Source organism: Amphiura filiformis, chromosome 1 (genome assembly GCF_039555335.1).
Source record: "Amphiura filiformis chromosome 1, Afil_fr2py, whole genome shotgun sequence".
NCBI classification, from domain to species: domain Eukaryota; kingdom Metazoa; phylum Echinodermata; class Ophiuroidea; order Amphilepidida; family Amphiuridae; genus Amphiura; species Amphiura filiformis.
The window spans coordinates 30,174,138-30,199,143 of NC_092628.1; the positions used below are offsets into that span (position 1 = coordinate 30,174,138).

The following is a 25,006-nucleotide window of genomic DNA, read 5'->3' on the forward strand; positions in this document are numbered from 1 at the left end:
AAATTATACCCAGGTACGGTTAAATAACGTTGTTAATACGTCTCTGTGCGACGATACTTTATTACAACCTAAGTATAACGTCAGCGAATGTCGTGAAAACGTAGCGTGCTCGCTGTGAGGTCTGTTATATTAAACTTACATTTTGGTATTACAATAACCAATAATAGGGTAAAATGGTGCACCAAATGGCTTTAATTGGGCTTCATTTTGAAATATTGTCCACTTCTGAGCTGGGCATTTCCCCCTTCAGACACTTCGACACCCCTACGTCGCGCAAGGGGGGTGTGCCGCGCTGTTGCGCCAACTAATAGTGCCCCCCCCCCTCCCACAATGATTATTGTGTCCCCCAACGGATTTACGCCCTTGGAAGATTGTATTCTGATTAAAATTCACATTGTGCGATAAGAGCCAAGATTATTGACGACTTTGAACACAAAAAATAATTAAGGTTCTTACATAATGAGTTAAAACGGTATGTACATATTGGCCCCTTGTTGATTAGAAGTGGCCCCTGGTTCCATATTGAATGACGTGAACCAGGGGCCATTTTGTGTAAAAAGGAGCCCCTGGTTCACCATTTCTTATTTTCACCCTTGCCCATGGGTAGAGATGGTTAGATTATGGAAGTACAAGACCTAATTTCATGGTTAGATCAAGTTTGAAACAAAATGTGATTAAATTGGATGATCTCCTTTAAATTAGTAACTTAATTTGAAAATAAAGGAAGTTGAAATGTTATAATCAGAACTTTATAAATTCCCAAAGTTACATGATCCCAAAAATTGTAGCATGTTTTGCATGTGATTAACTTCAAGTAAAATAACTTGGTAAATTTAGTGTTCTGGTTTGTTTCTCAATTTTTCCAACTACAAGCTATAAAGTGATCACTGACCTGGTTGAATTTATACTGGTCTTTGTGATATTGGATTTTTAGGTTTGTTATATGATTGTTTATGTTGATTATTGCATATTTGATCATGAATTTTGAAATGAAACATAAATTCTGTTAAATTTGTTAATTTTCTGCATGGCAGGGTTTGAAGGCATGCAGATGACAGTACTTGAAATGTCAAAAACAAGGAGATATTAAAAACAATAATTAGGAAATCTTATTTTCTTTGTGGTGTAATCATGAATTATATGATAAATAATGGAATTGTATGTATTCAGTTTTGGGAGAGAATGTAATTAAATGAGCATGTATTCGGGTTGTAATCATTTCAATGTTTGGAATTTTTAAAAAACAAAATTCTCCATAATTCATGTGTGTGCTAATAATATAAAATATTAACAATGTAATCAAGATAAGGTGGGAATATTGTTGTCCAAAATTGAAAAGGGGTAAAAATGATCAAAATTTACCAATACAGTAAAGATTTTATTAATAATACTTGTAAAGCCGGCTGGTGAACAACATGATTTAATGAGCAGCGTGTATACTGATATTGGACTCTGTCATGTTTGACATTTGCTTAAAAAGTTACCTTTTTCAGAGTCTTCATTGAGCAGCGACGTAGCTTGCGACACCATCACGGCGTCTTCATTCAGCGTAGTGATGTTTTGTTTACAATCCTCCGGTCACATGACCACCACGATGGGTGGTCAAGTGTCAGCAGATCATTGTAGATGGCGTTCTTAATACCAGTGACTATGAAGATAAGATGGAGTCTTTGCTCAATGATCAAACCACATACCAAAAGCTAGCTAAAGACCCCACGCCAGCATACAAACGTGAGCTTATTGGTATAATACGCGAATGGCAACACAGTGATCCCATTCCTCAAGACATTAAACACAAAATCTACCCCACAACTGAGGAAGTCCCTAAAGTCTATGGCACTCCCAAAATTCACAAACCGGAAGCTCCTCTCCGACCCATAGTGTCTAGCATTGGCAGTCTGAGTTACAATGCAGCCAAAGTACTTGCCAATATCCTCAGTCCCTTAGTAGGCAAAACTGAACACCACATCCACAACAGTGGTGAGTTCGTGGAAAAAGTTAAGAACTTGGAAGTACCTCCAGGGCAGAAGCTGATATCATATGATGTCTCTGCCCTTTTCACGAGCATTCCCGTACCAGACGCGATTCAAGCTGTCAGGGACAAATTGGAGAAAGACGCTACGCTAAAGGATCGCACCCCCCTCAAAACTAACCATATCCTGGAACTCCTCACTTTTTGTCTCAATACCACCTATTTTGTTTACAAAGGACAATATTACAAGCAAACCCATGGTGCGGCGATGGGTTCCCCCGTCTCTCCCATAGTGGCCAACCTATACATGGAGAGCTTCGAGGTCAAGGCTCTTGCTACAGCCCCTCGCCCCCCGTCGAAATGGTTTCGCTATGTCGACGATACGTTCGTCCTCATCCACGAATATGACATAGATGGATTTACATCGCACATCAACAGCCTAGACAAGAACATTAAGTTCACAAACGAACCCGAACAGGAGGGTAAACTCCCGTTCTTGGACACGTGTATTCATGTTGAGGATGACGGTAGCACCAAGGTCACCATATATCGCAAACCAACACACACTGACCAATACCTGAATTTTGACTCGAACCACCATCTGGAGCACAAAAGGTCAGTGGTTAGAACGCTAATGGACAGAGTGGACAAATTAGTCACTACAGAGGAGGACAAACAACAGGAAACGAGCCATGTAAAATCTGCACTCAAGGCAAACGGCTATAAGTCCTGGATGTTTAAAACCCCCAAACCAAAGAAAAGAAAGATCGCAAAGAAACAACTGGACAGTATGAGAGAAAAATCAATGTCCCGCTGCCATACATCAAAGGACTTTCTGAGAAACTATCCTATATTTTCCGTGACCACGGGGTCAACGCTTACCACAAACCAGTCAATACCATCAGATCTTTCCTAGTACATCCGAAGGACAAAACCCCAAAACCAACAAATGTGGTGTAATCTACAAAATCAGTTGCCCCGACTGTGAGAACACTTATGTTGGTGAGACAAGCAGATCTCTCGGCACCCGTTTCAAAGAACATACTAGAACCACTGCCCCCCGAACAGCAGTCGGTGATCACAAAGCTGATCATAAGCATGATATTAGTATTGAAGATGTGGAAGTCATCGGTAGAGAAGACCATTTTTGGAACAGAAAGATCAGGGAAGCCATAGAGATTAAGACACAAAGACCCACGCTCAACAGGGACGCCGGATACGACCTGCCCGCCATCTACAATGCCGATGGGCTCCAAGATCGGAAGAGCGTCGTGTGACCGGAGGATTGTAAACAAAACATCACTACGCTGAATGAAGACGCCGTGATGGTGTCGCAAGCTACGTCGCTGCTCAATGAAGACTCTGAAAAAGGTAACTTTTTAAGCAAATGATTTAATGAATTATTACTCACAACTATAATTAGATGCATTTTTAAAGCAAAAATATAGAGAAAGCAGTTGAGCATTTTAAATGATATGTAAACATTGAAATCAAATAAGTAAATAATTTTCTAGTATTTTGTATGTAAAAACTAGCTTTGCAATTAAATAAAATTTCTGCTAGAGATATTAAAAAAAAAAAAAAAAAAAAAAACGGTATGTACAGATATTTTCACTTACAGTAGGTGCACTTGCTGGTGAATCTTCGCAGGCATCACTATTTGCATTACCAGCTGCTACACTTACAACGATGCCCATATTTGTTAGTTTCTCTACAGCATCATTTCCACTCTGTTTAAATGGTCCACCTAGCGACATGGTCACAATGGCTGGTTTCGACACGTGCGCTGCTACCCATTCCATACCTGTGGTTTGTGCGGGCGAAAAGAGATTAATATTTTATGAGTATGATACATGGTGTCACCCCCTCCAAAAAAATCAGAACCTTCATTGCGCCCTTTTTTTCTCCTATTTCTGAGACGTTGATCAATTATATTTTGGTATGCAAAGAAACCTTTATCTTTAGCTTTAATAAACCAAAACAATAATATTTCAATCGGCTCACAATTTTTGAAGATATGCTTTTTTAAAAGAAATGTACCCAATGCACACATATTGTACATGGAAAACACTGTGACAATACGTAGTGTATTGTCACGATGAAGATCGTGCTTGGAAGAGTATGCTGTATGTTAGCATACGTATGGTCACGGTGTATTCCGTTGTCAAAATACCACGTACTTTAGTACAGTAATAGCGCCCTCTGTTGGTCATAATTTACTTTAAAACGTATTTTCAACGTAGTGAAGAAATATTTTAGGTAATATAACGCTACAGAATATAAAAACTAGTATTTTTAGAAGTTACATTTCAAGGTCGTTACATTAAGGTTACTCAAGGTTTTAACTTTTGTTTTAATTAGAGACAGCCCGTCACCCTTAAGGTTACTCATTGTTGTTTGTTTGTTTGTTGATGCTGGGGCCCAGCATCAACCAAAAACATCAAAGCCGCAGGGCCGGCAGGCCCGAGCCCGGAGACTCACATACGACGACTAAACACTCCAAGTGGGACCCCAATATAAGGGCCCCGCAGGGCAAGAAAGCAAGAGTAACCTTAAGGATGACGAACTGATAACGAAAATTCTGTTATATTTACGGACAGCTCGTCAACCATTACATAGGCCTACGTTTACATTGTTTTACTCTTTACCCCATAATTTCCCTCATTATTCAGGCCCTGTCCTCTATCGGGGGCTAATTTATAGTTTAAGCTTGTTTGCTATTGTTTTTGGAGCTGTTTCTTTATAAGCCTGCGGCGCAACCTTGAACAATATTGTCTTAGCAATATTGTCTTTTGAGATAACGCCCCGTAGCCACCCCCAGCCAGTCCCGTACCTCATTCTGATTTTTAACATACCAATATTCTGCTTTTTATATTCTATGTGGTACAATTTTCAGGACGAAAAAGTCTCATTTTGAAAGTAAAGTCATGATATATGGATGTGGTGATCTTTAATCTACCAAAATATATGTTTTTGGGCAACTATAATATTTGGGGAGCACAAAAATACAATTAAGTTTAAGCAGCATGTTAAGTGAAAATTTTAGTCAAAATCAAAAGCGGGCTGTATGAATTCGACAGAGACTCAGTAGCCTGCGCTTACTGTTAATTTTTCAATCGCTATGCCCTCTATCGACCTATATAGATTAGATTAGATCAGATTTATAGTATTTATTCCAGTCGACTTGTTCTCCTTCATGACGAACGAGCACAATCCAGTTTGGAACCGAGACTAGCAATATTTAACACCGTATTAACGTACGTAAAACGTCACGTGAAAACGTACGGTTGATGACCCACGTATACTTGTCCTGAATCAAAATCTGGATTCTTATCAGTTACTGGGTATAATATTGACTATAATCATAAATCGTATTTTTGATGGTAAAAACTTATCCAAAGCTTAGTACATATATGTAGGTTAAATACCAAGTTTCCCGTTCGGTGAAAATACGTTGAATATTAATGAAAATCAGTGAAAATATGATAAGCATAAACATCACATGTACATATAGCAGTAGGCCATCAGCGGAACTTTGCCCTTTTTGTGGACTCTTCTTGTTTCTTTCAAAAGCAGATCAGGGAAGTTAAGCAAACAAAAAAGGCTCAGAAATTGCCGTGCAAATTTGTATACCTGTAAGACATAGCAATATGAACTATATGGTTGGATCATCCTGCTCAAAATAGCATCAACTCGAGTGAATCATTGAACTTGCTTTAAATAAAGAAAGCTATAAAAGGAGAAAGCTATGGAAACCCGGAAACACTGAATATCCTTTTATGGCGAATTACTAAAATTGATATTTTTCATATTTAACAGTCCTCGAAGTAAAGTTTATAGATCTAATGATATATACTTAAAGTATATGTAGCTGGGAGATAATTCGACGATCATTTGAAAATTTTGACCTTTCGTATTGAAGATACACATTTTTTAGGTCTTTTTTGCAAAAAAAATGCGAAAGTCAAAATTTTCAAATGATCATCGGCTTTTGCTCCCAGCTACATACACTTCACGTAAATATCATTAGATTTATAAATTTTACTTCCGAGGACTGTAAAATGTCAAAAATATCCACTTTTAATCATTTGCCATAAAATTTGTATTATATCGTGAATTTGAAAATATCAAAAAATACTGTGCATATACTCGAGTGACCGACCGACCCCTTAAAGTCAAAATATCATACAAGAAATTCTCCTAATTTATATATATAATTTGCTTACCCGATAAAATAGTCGAATGTAATCCCGAGCCGCTACAGTCAAGTACGCGTATACTATGAACAGTAGCGTTGGGAGCTACTCCAAATGTTGAACCAGCAGCAGTTCCAGCAACATGGGTTCCATGACCTTGGCAATCCTACCCAAACATATAAATAACACAGTTAATGTTCTTAGTTTCTATTAATATAGGCTGACAGTATCAAAATGATGTTTTTGATAAGCCTGTCCCTTCCAAACGCACTATCCAAACTAACACTTGAAATGACAAGACTTTTAAATATAAACATTAGCAGGGGAGCAAGTAGTACGAGTACATGGCGCTATGGGTTTGGAATTTTCTTTTGCTACCAATGTTTTTTGGCATCCTTAAACCTGAAAGAATAGAATTTTAATTGGTTCCATTTTTCCTATGCCCTCTGTAGCTAGTTCCCACGAGGGGCTAAAGTCACAGTGGGCCAAAAACAGGTCAAATGTCACAACTTTCATACACAGAGGTCAAAATTTAAAAATGGTCCGATTTCATCGAAACTGATGTCAAATTATTCCCTTTAACATAAGAAGTCTCAAACGTATACTTAATTCACAATTTCGATGCAATTTGTATTGTGATGCCCCCCTTCCTTCAGAGTTAATGTATCCAAAGTCCAATAGAAATATGTACATACCGTCGCTGTTTTGACATACACTAATTTGCGGGGATTTCTTCTGTTTGCTGTGGATATATTTTACTGCATTTTATCCATAACGATTTTGAAATGGTTCATCAAAATTGTGATATTATTAAACTGTTTGAGAATTACAATTATATAAAGGAACGCAATGTACATATCGACACACTATGCCACTTTCTTTATCTGCGTCAATAATAGAATATTGATTTCAATCGAATTGAATACATCTCTCTATTTTGAGTTTGTACTTCACCACTGAGCGATCTAGCGATCGATTTCTAGCCAATCAGATAGGACTCCTTTTCTTGCGTTCGGTGAAATACCAATCGCCCGTCGCTCACCAACGGAGTATTAAGTTTATATTTATAATACAGGGTGTCGACACTGTGCATCATCCAAATAATTTAACACCAACTTTTATGCTGCCTTTAAAATTGTTTGAACACATAGAGTATTTTTCCAAGGTAAATAACCAACAATGGACAATTAATTAACAATGAAAGTTTGTTTATAGGAACAATCAACCGTATAATACGTCGCGTAACAGTAGTCACGCACAACATGTTCAATATACTACTAGGAATATACCCCAACCAAATTTCATGAAATTTTCAGGCAAGCTTACTTTAATTAATATTTAACATGACACCCATTTTTGAGCTTCTTCTTTCTTTCTTGAAGATCTGAACATTTTTGTGATCGTGACATGCAATTCCTCTCATTTTTAACTTTTACACATTAATTGTTGCCGTGGTCATGGTAAGTAATTTAAGCAAGAAACGACCAGTGTCATTCATTTCTGGAGCTATTTTGCTCAAATGCTTTTGCTGACTTAATTGTCAACATTGTGTTATGTAACGCCATGCTCACCAACCCGTAACAATTATTTTCTGTCGAACAAAAGAGGTTGTGTGAGCTTTTGCGAGATGGGTGCATGTGAAACGGAATATGTTGCAACCCTTACGAAAATGCAAGCAATGAAAAATGTGTGCGATAGCGTGCAGCATGCGTGCGGCAGTGTGCAGCACACGTGCAGATGTGTGCAGCATGCAAGCAAGGCCTGCTGGTAGCGTGTTCATGTGTGCGAACCAGCTGTGTGCATGCAGGCACCGCACACAAATATCCACCGCGCACACAATTTGCTTGCAGAACCTGCGTGCAGACTACCAATCTGTACGCAAATTACGTGCAGACTACACTTGTGTGCGGACTGTAGGACTGCATGCAAATTGCACGCAATTTGCATGCAGCACACATATTGCTGCACGCATGCAGGATTTCCAGATCACAAAGTTAGAATGCTGCACGCATACAGGGTTTCCAGAAGCAGTAAAGGTAAAATGCTGCATGCATGCAGGATTTTCAATGACTAATTCACCTTCACACAACTGACATCAAGTCACAATTTGGCAATGATCTAGAAGTGAAAATATTTAAATGTTTACAATGAATAAATAAGTTAGCCTTCGGACCAAAATTTTTTAAGTATTTAACCTTCAGACCAAGATTTTTTGGCAAGAGGGGAGGGGGGCAAGCAAGAAATTTTGGGCAGGCCAACAGGGGAGGGGGCAAGCATTTTTGGCAGGTCTAGAGGGAGGGCAAGCAAATTCCTGTTTCGGTAGTTGGCATTTCAACTTTGGGCAAACACTGGGCCAATGTTGGAATGCCATTCCTGTTTCGATAGTTGGCATTGCAACATTGGGCCAATGTTGGAATTCCATTCCTGTTTCAATAGTAGGCATTGCATCATTGGCCCAATGTTGGAATATGCCATTTCTTTTTCGATAGTTGGCATTGCAATATTGGGCCAATGTTGGTATGCCATTCATGAATCAACAGTTAATTGGCACTGCAAAAATCAAAACAAAATTCAACATTTTTATAGTGAATGTTATCAATATTCACAGTAAATTTGATCAATATTCCTAAAATGATGCACTTTGGCCGGTTTAGTCATCAAAATATTGCTTATATTAACTTAAAACACTTAATCAAATGTGTATATCCCAATAGCTCAAATGGTAAAGCATCAGACTCCCATGCAGAAGGTCCCAGGTTCAAAATCAGGTAGGTTAAGTTAGATAAGTGACTTGTATAAAATTAAGCTAGGCAATTTTGGTTCATTGTGAAATGGATAGCCAGATTATGTAAGACTAATTGTAAGGACAGTATACACTGTTAACCATTATTTTTGATATTTTTTTTCATGATTTTGTCTCGCATATATATGGCCAGTACGTGCTGCACGCATGCAGTGCACGCTAATGGATTTGCATGCTGCATGCAAACTGCACACGCTCATGACCTGCATGCATGCAGCAAGCTTCCCTGCATGCGTGCCTCGTTCCAAATATACGCATCCGCACGCTACCAACTGCACGCGTGCTGCATGCGGTGCGGCACGCGTGCTGCTTGCATGCTGCATGCGTTCAAAAACTGCGTGCCATTTTCGTAAGGGAATAGTGGTGGGATACCCAGGTTATTTCATAACTTAACTGGACTAATAAGAGCATGTTTGCATACCATTCCAACACCAAGACCATCGTTAAGCAAATCAATACCATCTCCAGTTCGACCATTGAATTCGTCATGGCTATACTGCACACCGGTGTCAATAATATAAATATGTGTACCGGTACCATCTCCTGCAATAAAGAAACGAAGAAAATGTCGGTTCAACGTCCAACACGATCACAATATTGTTACATGTACGAGTTATAGTCTCACACAAATGCAACAAGCAACAACACACTGTTTGTTTACATAATCTGAATCTTTCATGAAAAGGAAAGTATGATTAATATGATTGATATCGAAGGAGAAGCAATAGATTACGTAACGCACTCTTCCTTTGATGCCGATTTGATTTTCCGACAAGCTATTCATAAAAGTGGTACCATAGTTTTTAAGGGGTTCCGCCATTAAATTGGTCATTTATCCGGCCACATATTAACGCTGTCGAAGTAATGTGATAATCGTATTAACTACCATAGCGATAGGTTCAAACAATTTTTTGATTATATCGCGCTGTACGAGAACGTTCACGCGATACCTCTGCATTGAACCATAGATGTCAAAGAACAGGGATAAAGACCTGGATCGTAATTCTATAGAATATTCATATTATGCTGACCACTTGCACCTGTACGATTAGTACCATTGAAAAGAGCGGTATTGTATTCAATCTGTGATTGCAGACATGCACAGGTGATGAGTGCAACTTGCTTGTAGTGCAGCGTGATATAAACAAAAATTGTTTGAACCTGGCGATGTTACATTTTCCCAAATGCCACTCAAATTAAATGATGATATCTCTGCCAAGCAAGAAGTTATTGTCATGCTCGTGGTCTCATTTTATTGCGAAATAAAATGCACTTTGAACCCTGTAAAAAGAATGCCGTTAGCCTTTTAATACTAACACTATGCTTCATAGAATTCAGAATGGGCAGAGTGGCGGAGGTGGGGATGTGGAGGTGGGGATGTGGTACACACAAATTCTATGGAATTGATATTTTTAGTGCAAAATCTGCTTCTATAAAGGCTGTAAATTGGATTTTGACTCTATTTAGCATGTAAAAGACTCATGACCTTACAGCTAAACAATTCTACTAATTGTTTTTAATCATTTATGATTGGTTTAGTCTAGAAAATACAAACTTTTCCATACAAAACTACCCGTTAAACACAGTAGTAAGTAATGCGAATGTCTTCAAAATCTAACAGTTACTGTAAAATTTTAATTACTTATCCTACCATAGTCAAAGTATAGATTTTCTGAGGACTCTAAGTATGGACTTACTTTTTCTGTATGGGTTAGGGGCAAAATGTTTTAGTTCAAAATATTGTAAAAAATTCTAACATATACTTTGGGACACCCTGTATTCCAAGATTACCAAACAGCTGTGATTTTGGTTTCTTCCAAAGTCAGTGGGCTCCACCTATCCTTTAACCAAATGAATGTTGTTTACTTCCCTTTAACATATGCGTTGTTTCATAAACCAGACTTCAGCAAGTCGACAGAAGCACATATATGACGTGTCATGTCAAAAGGAAACACTTTTGGGCTGGATTGTAAATGGAGAAATAGCCAAAAATCTGCCGGGGGTGATATTTTCACACACAATTTGGGTTTGTTGCGAATTTGTGATGTAATTGATGTTAAAAAAATATTGTCTGCTAGTTTCAGACCGGAATAGAACTGTCATCTTGTATTTTTTGAAACATTTTTCAAGGTAATTCCTAATCTCAACATTGTCAATAATATTTTTAAAGATATCTCAATTTCCAATTTTATAATAGCATAAATTACGAACTCAATATCTTCGCTTAGGAATGTCCGATTTCATTGGGGAAAACGGCGTTGTGGAGCAAAATATCTCTATTATTTAAGATATGTAAAAACCTCAAAATTGATAACCTGCGCAAAAGTGTCTCCTTTTGACATGACACGTCACATATTCTCTCTTAGGGAAGATAAGACAAGAGCACTTTTTGTACGGAATATCTCCTTATATTACTGGATTAATAGCACATTATTGGCTATGCAAATTGACTGGCTTACAGGTACCACACATGAGAAAGCCTACAAGTATAAATCAAATCTGCCACGAATATCTCTTGCTGCTCTCTTATAATTCCCACTCTAAGAAAAGCACATTCTGTCACATTCACCTTAATATAGACATAGAAATTTTCCATAGTATGCAATAAAATGAACATGCTGGAAAATCTGGGGATTTTCAGTAAAAATGTAAAAAAGTCCTAACAACTGTGGAGCAGACCATAGGAGTAAGAAAGGTAGGTACTGTTGCAGAGCAGTTGCTAGTAAGCAGAGATCAATCTTGCTAGGCTAACTGTACTTGGACAAATTTGTGTACTCAGGTGCGTCGAGGTGGAAACTGTGCAAAGATGCGCTTATAAGTGAATCGGTTTGTAGCCAAACCTTTCGATATGTCAAACATAATCACTGATGCTCCAAACATGTATTCTCCAATCACCATTGACCACGACATTAGCTCTTCAGACCATTACCTCATCCAGACTATGTTGAAAGCTTCCCCACTCTCAGAAAATCCTCCTATGCGACGTGTCTGGCTCAACAAGAAAGCTAACTGGGATGCCTTGAGAAAAGAGCTGGCCGATGCGCCATGGGACCGCCCTGTCACCAAAGATGACCCTAAAGAGGTTTGCAGTAACGTCACCAACACGATCACTACGACATGCACCGATTCATACCACAGAAATCTGCACCCTAATTTGTCGACCATCCTGCGTGGTGGAATGAGTGTTGTGAAAAGGCTTTGGAGAGAAAGAACAAAACATGGAGGAGATGGAAAGCTCGGCAGTCTCCTGAAGCCCACCTTGATTATAACTGATGGTTAGGAATGATTACGCAACAATATCCAGGAAGGTCTGCTCTCTTCACAAAGCTAGGGTCAGAGGCAAGACGACAGACGAGCATCAAACTGGTTCGAAATCTTGGTGCTGGACAGCACGCCGACTGATTGATAAGGTTGGGAAAAACTGAAATGCCAGTCCTGAAATCTGAAAGCCAGACCTTCATCATTGCCAAGGAAAAGGCAGAGTGCTTCGCCTTCTTCTTCATTTTTTTCAGTGACAAGTAAACCATTACTGAAGCTGAAAATAGTAAGCAATTCCTCACCTTCCCTAGAGGACGACCACCAAATGCTCCAGTGGGATTTTCTGGCCTAAGAGAGTAAAAATCAGCTAACCAAACTGGATATCAACATAGCGTCTTGACCTGGTGGGATTCCCACTCTTGTTCTGAGCACTGCAGCTGCTGAACTGGCCACTCCTTTTGCACGGCTCTTGCAGCTCTGTTTCAACAGTGGACACATGCCAGCCCAATGGAAACTTGCTGATGTGAACAATAATTCATGAAAGGGGACAAATATTCTCCGAGCAACTACCGGTCCATCTCTCTCCTCCCTATACTCTCCACGATCATGGAGAGGTTGGTCAATAAAGCTATGTGGAAACATCTCAACGATCAGGAGCTGATCTCCAAGAAGTTTCAAAACTGGCCACTCAACATCAGATGCCCTCAGTTATGTATCCCAATACTCACCAACAACAAAGAAGAAACTCTTGCTGTCTGCCTGGACATTAGCAAAGCATCCAACCGAGTTGGACACCCTGCACTCCTGGAGAAACTCTCCGCTCTTGGTTTCTTTAGAAAGCTGTTAGCATGGTTAGCTGACTTTCTCTCAAAGCATTCCATAAAGGTCATAAGGGCATAACGTCATACTAAATGGCAAGTCGTGCAGTCTGAAGTATATCGATGCTGGTGTTCCACAAGGAGCCATCTTTGGTTACTTCCTCTTTATAATATTTATTGATGACATCTCTCAGAGGCTGACAAATACTTCCATCTGTATGTTCGAGTCTAGATTGGACAAACAAGCTGCTGCATCTCTAAACAAAGACCTACTATATTTCAAAACATGGGCCTCTACATGGAATGTACCTTTTGGAGCAGATAAATGCCAATCCATCACAGTTTCCAACCGCAAAGATTCTGTAGGCAGTCACCCTAGGCTCCATTTCTTTGGTAGGCAGATAGTGCGGAACTTCTTGCTCTCTCTGGAATGCTAGGCGAGGTCGCGGCAGCGGTCGCGGCTGGAGTCATTAACTCCACTGAAAACCAAACGGCTCTTTTCAAAGCCACCATTTGTTTTTAAAAAGAGAGTTGAGTTTGTGTCAATAAAATGCCCCTTTAAGTGTTTTGCTTTTATTAATATAACATATATATAAATTAAATGTTTTATTGTATAAGCTCTAGAGGCATGAGAATGCATTAGGGCTTTATTATAAATAAAATTAAAAACCTTGTGGTTTACTGAAGCTCTAGAGGCATGAGAATGCATTAGGGCTTTAGCGTTCTACCGATCTTTGTAGGACCTGCGGGGCCTATATAAAATTAACTCACTTGGAGTGTTTAGTCGTCGTATGGGAGTCGCCGGCCTCGGGCCTTCGGCCCTGCGGCCTTGCTGTTTTAAGTGCCAATGCTTTCCTTTGAGTCTGCTTACGCAGAAGTTTTCGTTTATTTTTAAAAAAAAGTTAAATGCTTATGGAGTTGAAATTTGTTTTGGAAATATGGAAGAATTTTGCAAGTTTTGAAAGATTTTGAGACACAATGCTTTTTGGAGCATGTAAAATTAGATGGTTCATTGAAATAAAGATAATATTATACGCATGTCTGAAGTAATACTACTAAGCTTCGAGAGATATAAGTGGTATTAGTTTTCTTCAACATGGCGATATTATATTTACTTATGCCACTATTCTAATTCAGAAGAAAGAAGTGGTGTATTTAGGAAACACGTATACTTTCCTTAAACATGTTGAAGGAAGTAGTGTTTCTGGTGCATGAACATATGACTTATAAGTCATGATTCGTTTTTGATATGTTTCACAAAATGAGACATATTTTGGATATGTTCTTGTAATATTTACCCCTTTGTAGTTTGGATTTTGGACTGGAGGCAGGTTTCTTCCAGGGCCCATAATTTTTCTAATTCTAAAAGTGAGACTCTCCGTGTGCTCAAGGTGGATTTCTATATCCTAAACCAATAGCGTTACTTATTATCGCCCTTTGCACGGATCCGCCATCTTGCTACCAAAACGAGGCTCTCCCTGCATACGCATGTTTCTCGCGCTTTTCTACCAACGCGTCAGAAGGTTTTGGCAAAGCGTACGCGGTAATTAAAGCATGCGTTTTGTAATGTGCTAAAAGAAAATCTGTTGCAATTTGTGTGAGGTCAACCCTTATTTTGTCTGGATCGGTTACCGGGGTCGGACTTACCTATGCGATATCGAGTCGAGTTATCCAAAGGCAAATCTCTTTGGTCTACTCGATCTAACCCCCATGATGTCACTTCTAAAGCGCGAACAATTGAATCCTCCTGAACGTATTTTACCAGTGGAGATTGACAGCACTGTAAGAAGACAAATATTAAATCAAGAGAGATTTGTACTTTAAATTCCAACCATTATGCCTAGATAATTTACACATTTTGTGTCACTCGTCACCACCTATATTATATACTAGACTATATTATTTCGAGGTATTAATAATGCCCAAAAAAGAATAACTTTTAGTAGCAATCGGCATCGTACCTAATCTGCTCGAGGATCTGCTGATGAACCCCATGGAACAGTGCAAATGTGTTTTAACATTTTAACAAGTTTCTCATTGTGACCGTGTATATGATAAGACTGCGTGGCTTTTAATACGCACATTGTGCAATAAATATTACCTTTTTCACCGAATCTTCAGATAAATGAGCAGCAAAACCTTTTATTATATGTTGGTATTTATCTTGTACTACGTCTTCTTTAGTCTCCGAAGAGAATATCCGCATATATATTATCCAAGCTATCCGCCTCGACGAAATCCTGTCAGATTTAATAACCACATAGAGTGAGTGTATAGTTACAATAACGAACATACCATGATATTATCACAGAAGTGACCCGCTTTCCTTTGTCAAATTGTCGAAAAAATTAGAGAAGTAAGATTTCACCCAATACTAATTAAGGTGCAGATTTTATATTGTAGTAAATAATCCTTTCTGCCCTACACAGGGTCAATACAAATACTTTCAACGACAAGTCTTTGCAACTTCAGACTTGATAATACTTGTTTTATACAGAGGTCCTAGGTTCAAGCATCTTCAAGTTGCACCCACGCGTTCCTCCTTCCATCATGCGGGTCCGAGTTAAAGGAACATTTTGTCTTTCTACATTAAGGGCTGGGGTATGAACGTTTGGACAGTATTTTTTTTGGGACATTAGAGCACATCAGACATATCGAATTGCATTCTGAATACAAAGAATGTCCTTCTGATATCAAATAATTTTGATTTTTGAAATTCGCAATTTAATACACATTTTATGGCAAATCATTAAAATTGATATTTTTGATATTTAACAGTACTCGAAGTAAACTTTATAAATCTGACGATTTATACTTAAAGTGTATGTAGGTGGGATGAAAGGCCGACGATCAATTGAAAATTTTGACCTTTCGTATTGGAGATATGGATTTTTTTCCCAAAACACCAAAAAAGTTAGGTCTTTTTGGGAAAAAAATCCATATCTTCAATATGAAAGGTCAAAATTTTCAATTGACCGTCGGCTTTTCTTCCCAGCTACATACACTTTAAGAATGTATCATTAGATTTATATAATTTACTTCGAGGACTGTTATATATCAAAAATTTGAAAATTATTTGATATCAGAAAGACATGCTTCGTATTCAGAATGCAATTCGATAGGTTTGAGGTGCTCTCATGTCCCACAAAAAATACTGTCGAAACGCAATAAACGCTCATTCTAGATCCCTTAACATGCTTAAGGTAACCAATCTTTTCTGGTATCCTTACAATGCAAATATAAACTACATTTATTTTATATTTATTTATTACACTTTATCACTGGCACAGAATTACAAGAAAATATATAATAGTGCGCATAAGTTACATCAAAAATTACACAATATCATGAAAGGAACAAAATTTGTTTTAAAAAGTCCAGTGAATGGCTGGAGCGAACAAGTGCCAAGTAGAGACGGACAAAAGCAGGTTAAGTTACGTTTGCCGGCAAATTGGACTATTACAAAAAGAGGTCCAAGTGCAAACATAAGTGGCATCAAAAGTGCGAGTAAATTTGGACTGGTAAAACTCCAAAATTTTTTGCTTAAATGAAGCAACAGAATTTGTAGATCTGATAATAGGGAGCTGGTTCCAAATGGGCACCATACGCTGAAAAAGCCCATCTTGTGGTACTCACTTTTAGAAAGCTGATTTACCAGCAACAAAGGATCAGAGGAAAATCTGGTGGTGGGACGGTCTTTGTTAATACATGAATACCATTAAAAACTATATAATCATCTAGATTGATGTCATATAATACCAGATTGCACTTGAAAAATATATTGAGATCAATATATTCTCTTCTAAAACTTGGAAGAAGAGTTAGCTCGGTTAACCTTTCTTTTCACTCAGCCTCGGGATAATCTTAAATGAATTTAGCTGTCCTTCTCTGGACCCCCTCAACTTTCTGGAAGTTGCGCTTTGAGGTACCACACCAGAGAGGATCACTACGAACCAAGGCTGAGTACAAGGTCCTGGATACATTACGAGGGGCATTGAAGCCAATGCACCTTTGTTTCCAATGGACATTTTATTGTGAAATGTCATTGTACAAGGAATACATTAAAAAAAATCCACATAGCCCCCGAATGAAAAGTATTTAATTATCTTTGTAATCACTCAATAGGCATTTTGTGTGAATTTTACATCCGAACTAAGTGCTATTAAATTTTTATGAGCCTTTTCATTTTACATGTAAAGTCTATGGGGTGACGATTAGAAATGGACGGCAATATTGAAAAACCCTCATTTTGGGCCATTTTAGACACTAAAATGCCCATAAAAAAGAATAGCACTTAGTTCGGGTGTAAAATTCACACACAATGCTACCTGAATGAGTACAAACATAATTAAATACATTTCATGCGGGGGTTATAGCAAAAACAAAAAATGTCCTATACCTGAATGGTTATGGAACAAAGGTGAATGGTGCGTTTAATCATACCAAGTGTTTTGTTACACTTTTTAACAACCCTGTTAATGTGATCATCCCAAGTAAAAGATGAGGAAATATCAAGACCAAGATCTTTGATGGAACTAACACGGTCTAGAACGGCACATTCATTTTATAATCATGATGAATTGCATTCCTACGTCTGGTGATTGATATGATCTGGCATTTAGAGGGGTGAAAATGGAGATCCCAAGTTTTGCTCCAATTAAATAATGCATCAATATCACTTTGAAGCATGTGACAATCAGAGACATCAGAGATGTTTTTATAACATTTAGAGTCATCTGCAAACAAAGCTAAAGAAGAATTCTGGGCAACACTGGGCATGACATTAATGTATAAAAGAAAAAGCATTGGCCCCAATATTGAACCTTGGGGCACCCCTGAAACAACGGGAAGCCAGTCGGAATTAACCCCATCAATAACAACCCTCTGCTTCCGCCCTGTTAAATAAGCGCGAAACCAATTGAGGAGGTCAGAATGAAAACCAAAAGATTGCAATAGGTGAAGCAATAAATTATTCCCCAGCGTTGTTCAGAGTAGTGCTGACTTCAAGAAAAACGATAATAGCTGTTGCAGATGGTATAGTTGGTCTTTAATTGCGGGAAACAATAATGACACAGGTGTATACTTTTCAGCACGTTGCCTGTCACATTTTTTAAAAACAGGAACAACATTGGCTTTTAACCAGGCCTCAGGCATAATACCAGAACTAAAAGATAAGTTAAAAATGTGGCACAAAGGAAAAACAATTTCATGAGCGCATTCTTTCAAGGAGATTCTTTCCTGGGAGATATCCCATCAGGCCCAATAGCTTTGGAAACATTTCCACAAGATCTTGAGGACATCACATTCGTTGATTTGAATATTACCCAGTGAGGAATGTTGAAAGCCGTGTATTTTTGGCAACTGAGTACTGGAAGTTGATTGAGTAAAAACAGAATAAAAATAGTTGTTAAAAAGAGAAGCTTTTTCTCTAACATAACATAACATAACATAAATTTCATTTATAAAGCGCATAAGACTGACGTTTCGATGCGCTGTACATCATCTAGCTGTTGTAGCTGTGGTGTTATCTCAGCTAATAACTTTTGGAAGAGATTTGGATTTTGTTTTTGATCTAAAAATGACCAGAATCTCTTGGTGTTATCAACAACACTTTTCCTCTAGCTGTTGTAGCTGTGATGTTATCTCAGCTAATAACGTTTGGAAGAGATCTGGATTTTGTTTTTGATCTAAAATGACCAGAATCTCTTGGGGTCGAAGAGTCTTTGATATAAATTTTTAATCGTCTAAAACCTTGGTGAATATATCAGAGAATAAATTCCATGATGAATTAACATCTATTGCACAATATACTTCACTAAAATCAGTGTTTTGCAGCTCACAACATGTCATTAAAATTAGCTGCTTTAAAACTGTATACAAATCGAGGTCTTTGTTTGAGACGCTCAACTCTTGTACTCACTGTAAATTGAAGCAGCTTGTGATCTGTTAAGAATCTTTCATGTGATATGGTAACACCATTGAGCCTGCCAGGGACAGTTGTGAAAATAAGATCTAGAATATTATCACAATTTTTTCTAGATGGGATATCATTCATTTGCTTCAGGAAAAAAGAATCCACAGAATCATAAAAACCTTGTTCAGAATCTGTAACATTGTGATATATAGTACTGTCAATACAACATTTTACATCAGGAAGATCAAAATCACCAATTACATGAATCTGGTTAAAGTCTTTGTGGAGTTTTTCAATTGTAGAGTCAAAATTATTTACAAATGTTTCGACGTTGCCATCAGGTGCTCTGTAGCATAACACAAGAGCCATTTTTTCACTTTTATTTCTTATTTCAATTACCATTATCTCGTCAACAGGCTCAACATCAGAACGACGTAGTGAGAAGATAGAGCCTTTACCTGCAATAAATATCATATCCACTGCAAGGGATTTCGCTACCATCAACTGTTTCATTGAGCCATGTTTCAGAGACGGACACACAGTCAAATTTATTTGTAGATAAGATGGATTGAAAATCTCTAAGTTTGTTAATGTTCCTTTTCCTTTTTATAGTTTTCATCTTCCGCGCATTTAAATAAAGAAAGTTGAGTTTATTGGAATTGACATTGTTTGAAGTTGAATTGTTTGAAGTTGTATTGGGATGACTTGGACCTGAAGACGCATTCACATCATCGTTGGAGAACTCACTGGAGTCCAGATCACCGTCGGAAGAACTGCAGGATGAGTTGAAAAATGAGTCGCTGAACTGTGGGAGCGCACAAGATGAACAGTACCAAGGGTCGTCAGACGAAGCCAGAGTTTCATAGCTTTGAACATCATACCAATGCACTTCGTGTGAAACCACAGATTGCACATGTCGCTCAATATGCCACGTTGATTGGGCCGAACACACTTTGAACAGCTTCCACATGGATCTTTTGTGGGACCTGGATTGCTAGCAACGTCGTGTAACTAGATGGGGCTTCAGTTTAACAGAAATCTTAGATGTATTGACCTTACATGTAGCAGCTGAGAGCGGAGCTGTAGCTCTCTCATGTAATCAAAGTATATCATGCAGGTAATAATAGTCTTTGTTGGGGGAGGTATTGTAACTAAGTCTACATCAAATGGATGTAATGTCATCAGGGCCAGATTTACCATAGGGCTAGATGGGCCCGGGCCCAGGGCCCCCAAATTGCCCTGTGCGGTGTGCATGTTCCATTTAAGCAGAAAAACGCCATGTTTTGGGCCAAAATAGGGTACAAAATGTGCAATATTTTACGCGCTTCGCGTGCACTGGCGTGTTATATAGCAAAATTCAGCTTCAATTTAGGCTAAAATAGTCTAAAATTGATATTTTTCGCGCGCTTCGAGCGCAAATGTCCTAGTAAAATCTAAAAACATGGCCACTTGAATGCACATGCCTTCCTCACGGTGCGTTTGGGGCCACCAAATTTTGACCTGCGCAGTGCCCAAAAAAAGGTAAATCCGGCCCTGAATGTCATTACAAGTAAGGCCACGGTAGCCAGCTAGCCAATGTAAGATGCAGACGCCGTAAATACCAAACACCGCGCCCAGTAGTGCCATATTTGCGAGTTTCTTTCAAGTTCATTTGTAAAAATTCTGTAAAATACTGAGTAGTGGTACACACAACAGAGGAATATCTGACTCAACGCTGATGATTACTCACTAGTTACAGTCAACTAGATGATAAGTTGCAGAATTCTACTCCTATTTTTAAGCTTAACTAAAAGCACAATGCTTCGTAGGCTATATGTTAACAATTATGATTTCGTTTCAGCATGTATGCTAACGTTGCAAATTAATTAACCTTATGAAAATGACAGCGTCAAAATATTAGTATTTTTCCCAAAACATCAGTCACTTAAGTTACTTGGCAAATTTTACAAATGCACATAATGATGTTGTCATCTTTTAGTAAAGAAAACAAGCTAAAACACAAATATTCCCAATTTTTACATATAAACAGGCTTACTTACTAAAGTCAAAGCTCTTGAAATTATTTTTATACCCATAACCCCCTGCTTGGAGCCCCTTAAATAATAAAGAAATGCACGAGTAGTTGGTGCGCCCGGTATGGCCCGAATTATAAGATATACGGTATCATAATCGAAATTAATTTAAATATAAGACAGAAAAGAGTGTATTTTTGTTCTACTTGACTGAAACTTACTTCAAAGTGAACGATTTTACGGGCTAATTAAAAGGTTTATAAAAGGTCTCCACGCTTTATTGAATGCCGAGGTCATCGGTTCCGTATACAGTGTGTATCAAAATAAATTCTTAGTTAGTGGTTGTGGCTTAGCTTGTTAGCGCCGAATTTCTGCATGCCGTCTATCACACGGCAGGAACCGTGTCGTCGCGGAAGACGCTTGTCGAAGCGCGAGTATGTAGCGTGTTCTATGATAATACTCGAACGAGATCGGCGAGTACGGAAAACTAAAACGGTAAATTAAAGCAGTGTTTAGTTATCAAAATAATACAATGAGAATAATTGATAGGAAATGCACATGATGATACAAAGGCAATTGAGTAGTCCTATCAGGGCTAGAATACGTTGGTCTGAAAGCTTCTGAATAATATATCAAAATTGCTCTATTGACCTAACAAACACAACGTATTTGGCTGATTCCATTTTGTGTAAGTAGGTACATGTACAAATTTTATATCATAAATTCTTAAACACTTGAGAACGTTCCTGCAATCTTATTGGTTCTTACCCATGTGATGCTTTACCCGTGTGATATGACACGATATCACACGGGACAGCGCGTGTGCGTCGACGCGATACGCGTACTCGCTATTTGGACTAATCGGAGGCGCACAGCAACAACGCTTCGCCTCGTTGTTTTACTTAAAATAATGATGTCGCCCGTGTTATATGAGACAATAGATGCACTCCAGCGGCTAAAAACAATACCTTTATTCTCTAAATCATACATTATGGCATTAATGCACACGTGATCCAAAAGCGCTGCCATACCAAGTCCACTAAGTGACCAGCTGATGTACCACAATGCTTACACATAAGAACTTTCCAGACAAATATCATCGAAATTACTCAAGCTTTATGAAGCTAATGTATTATACATTGGTAGATTCTGAATTTCTCATACTTAATTCTGAAAGTATTTACCGACGGGGAAAAGGGCTATCGACGGAGCTCTCACAATAATACTATAAAATTCCAAAAAACAAAGACAAAACAAACTAAAAACCCGATAAATTTGTTGCAAAATTTGGACACGAATACCGCTGTGCCTGGACAAGGTCACTTAGGGGTGGTGCAATAATTATGTGTACCCCGGGGGTGAATTCTCAAAATGGTCTGCCAAAATCGCTTGCCCCCCTTTGGCCGTGCCAAAAACCTTTGCCCCCCTTTCGACGTGCCAAAAACCTTTGCCCCCCCTTTTGTCGTGCCAAAAAATCTTTGCAAGATTTTGGGGAACCCGAATTTAAAACCTTAAATTGTCTTAACATATAATGCGAGCGCAGCGAGCAGGAAATTTTGCATATTTGAACGTGTTCGTAACGTTTTCCTACGCCTTTTTAGGGCGTAATATAGAAACGGTGCCCAAAATATCTGTGCCAAAAATTGATTGCCCCCCCTTTCGACCTGCCAAAAATCGCTTGACCCCCCTTTCGACCTGCCAAAAATGCTTGCCCCCCCTTTTGGCCTGCCAAAAATCTTTGCCCCCCCTATAACCCGGGGTACACATAATTATTGCACCACCCCTTAATTTTCCAAACTTCCTGTCTGTAAGCTGCAATGTCAACGCCAAGCTGGTCACATGGGCATTAAATTAAGTGCAGTTTATAAAACGGCCTAAGCTTGCTGTTTGGCAGGTGTACGGTGGGAAGTTTTTTTTAGCGAACTGAGAGGCTGGATCACGTTTAGTCATATTTTGGAAATATTGCGCTACCCTGCACAATCATTAAACATTAATAGACATTGGGGACAAACTACGTCTTATATTTTCATAGTTCATACTTACCTTAAACACCACAATGTACTTTCCGTGAACTCGAACTTCAGGTGGCGCCTTGAGGATTGGAGCCATACTTACAGCAAGATCTAGCTGCAGAAGAATCACGAAGGCGATTATGATATACATGATTGGTTTCAACAATAATTAGTGACAAATCTCTTAAAACATAACCAGTCCAGAATAAATATTTCAACGATTACCCATGACATCATATGATTCAACCAAGATTGTGTATAATTATGCAGCAACAGGTCCGATTATATTCGAGCTAAAATGCCACACAAGCACCACGAAGTGTGACAAATGATACCATTGGTTTCAACCACACCACTCTTCGCCATACATACATTCTCCCAGCCACATTTCCCTAACATAATATGAAATTTAAAAAAGAAGGAAATTTAATTAGGCAGAGGCGGGGCTCGAACCCACGCTGCACTGCGCCGCTATCACGTATACCATATGACCAGCGCCTTAGACCGCTCGACCAGGAAGGACTTGATAGTCCCTCATTTCAAATTTTTAGTTTTGGTTTCTCTTTTGTTCAGAAACCAAAAATCAAGGGATTAAAAAGTAGAGCAGATCTGGTCTGCAATCATAACACTATTATGCTGGGAGGACACAGTATAGGGTATATAACCAGAAGTATACAATAGCCTATTGTGCTAACATAATTATTATCATGATTGATATCGGAAATCTATCCTGCGGACGACAGTTGATGCTCTCTGTCGAAGGTGGCATATTACACTCACGAGTTCTTGGCCTAGAAATCATATACATGTGCGTATATTGCAGGATGGGGTGGGGTGGGGGTTTGGTTTGTTTGTTTGTTTGTTTGTATGAAACATAAATGATGCATGGAGATGATTTGATTATGAATTAGTTTATTATCCACAGTAAGCACAACCCATACCTCTTTAAGAGGGGGCTCCCCTCTCCCCCACCTATATAACCACCTCTTCCCTAAGTGTCTCTTTTCCCCCTCCTCCCCTACATTCGATATCTCCTCTATCTCGAGCTCTCCTCCCCCTTCTCTTTTCACTTCCAATTAATGCTCCCTCCCATCTGTTTCTCTTTTTCCCTGTCATTTCCCCCTTATCTCCCCCCCCCCCCCACACACACACACACACACACCACTTACAATCTCTTCTCCCCTCTATCTTCTACTTACAGTAAAAATTGCTTCAGTAAAAGTCACTAGGTTATTAGAGGTCATATAATTGGCCTTCCATCGATTCTGGTACTTGGGATTAAGGACATGAATCGATTTTGTTTAAATGTAGCACCTATACAATTACAATTGTGGCCCCTTTTGTAATATCGAATACAAATATTTCGATGGTCTATATTTTTTCACAGGTGAAATAGCCCAGGCTTATTCGGTTTTGTAAACCACGTCTTTCAATGTAGATTACCATGCTCGATTTCTCTCCTCGTGAATATTGCACTGCGAAATTTAAACATTTCTTTTGTATACTTAGAGTAGGTAACTTCAAATCAAATAATTTTACGATTCACACCACTTATAAGAAACTGAAACCAAAACCGAAACTGACTGACACAAATGTTCGGTTTTAAACAAAAGGTAGAAACAATGAGTTCGATATCTTATGATTCAAGTGGTTAGGCAGGACAATAGGAAACCACGTGACCAAAACCAAAACCAAAACTAAAACTAAACATTTGAAATGAGGCAGTGCCATCGTGAAAATTTAAACATATAATATTAAGGTTATTAATTATTTTAAACTGTTGTGATTTGGTAGTTCACAGCATCTTACGAATGGTAGTGAGCTTTGGGAAAAACTGCATTGCTCAATTCATAGCGAGCGTGTAGAGGAATTAAAATATCACAGATATACTTTTACAGGTGCTGCGGTTCTTGAGTTACGTTGTGAAGAGGGCTGAAACAACAACACTTTTGTAAAACGTACATAACTAATTAACAACAATAATTTAAGCATGTTTGCAGAGTATACCATTTGTAGAATGA

General features: G+C 38.5%; 1 protein-coding gene across 1 annotated transcript; it reads left to right on the forward strand.

Moving 5' to 3' along the window:
• Nucleotides 1-1,661: 1,661 nt before the first annotated feature.
• LOC140158116 (uncharacterized) lies at nucleotides 1,662-2,888 on the forward strand. The gene has a single exon (XM_072181315.1). The coding sequence runs from the start codon at nucleotides 1,662-1,664 to the stop codon at nucleotides 2,886-2,888; it is 1,227 nt and encodes a 408-aa protein (XP_072037416.1).
• The last annotated feature ends 22,118 nt before the right edge of the window (nucleotides 2,889-25,006 follow it).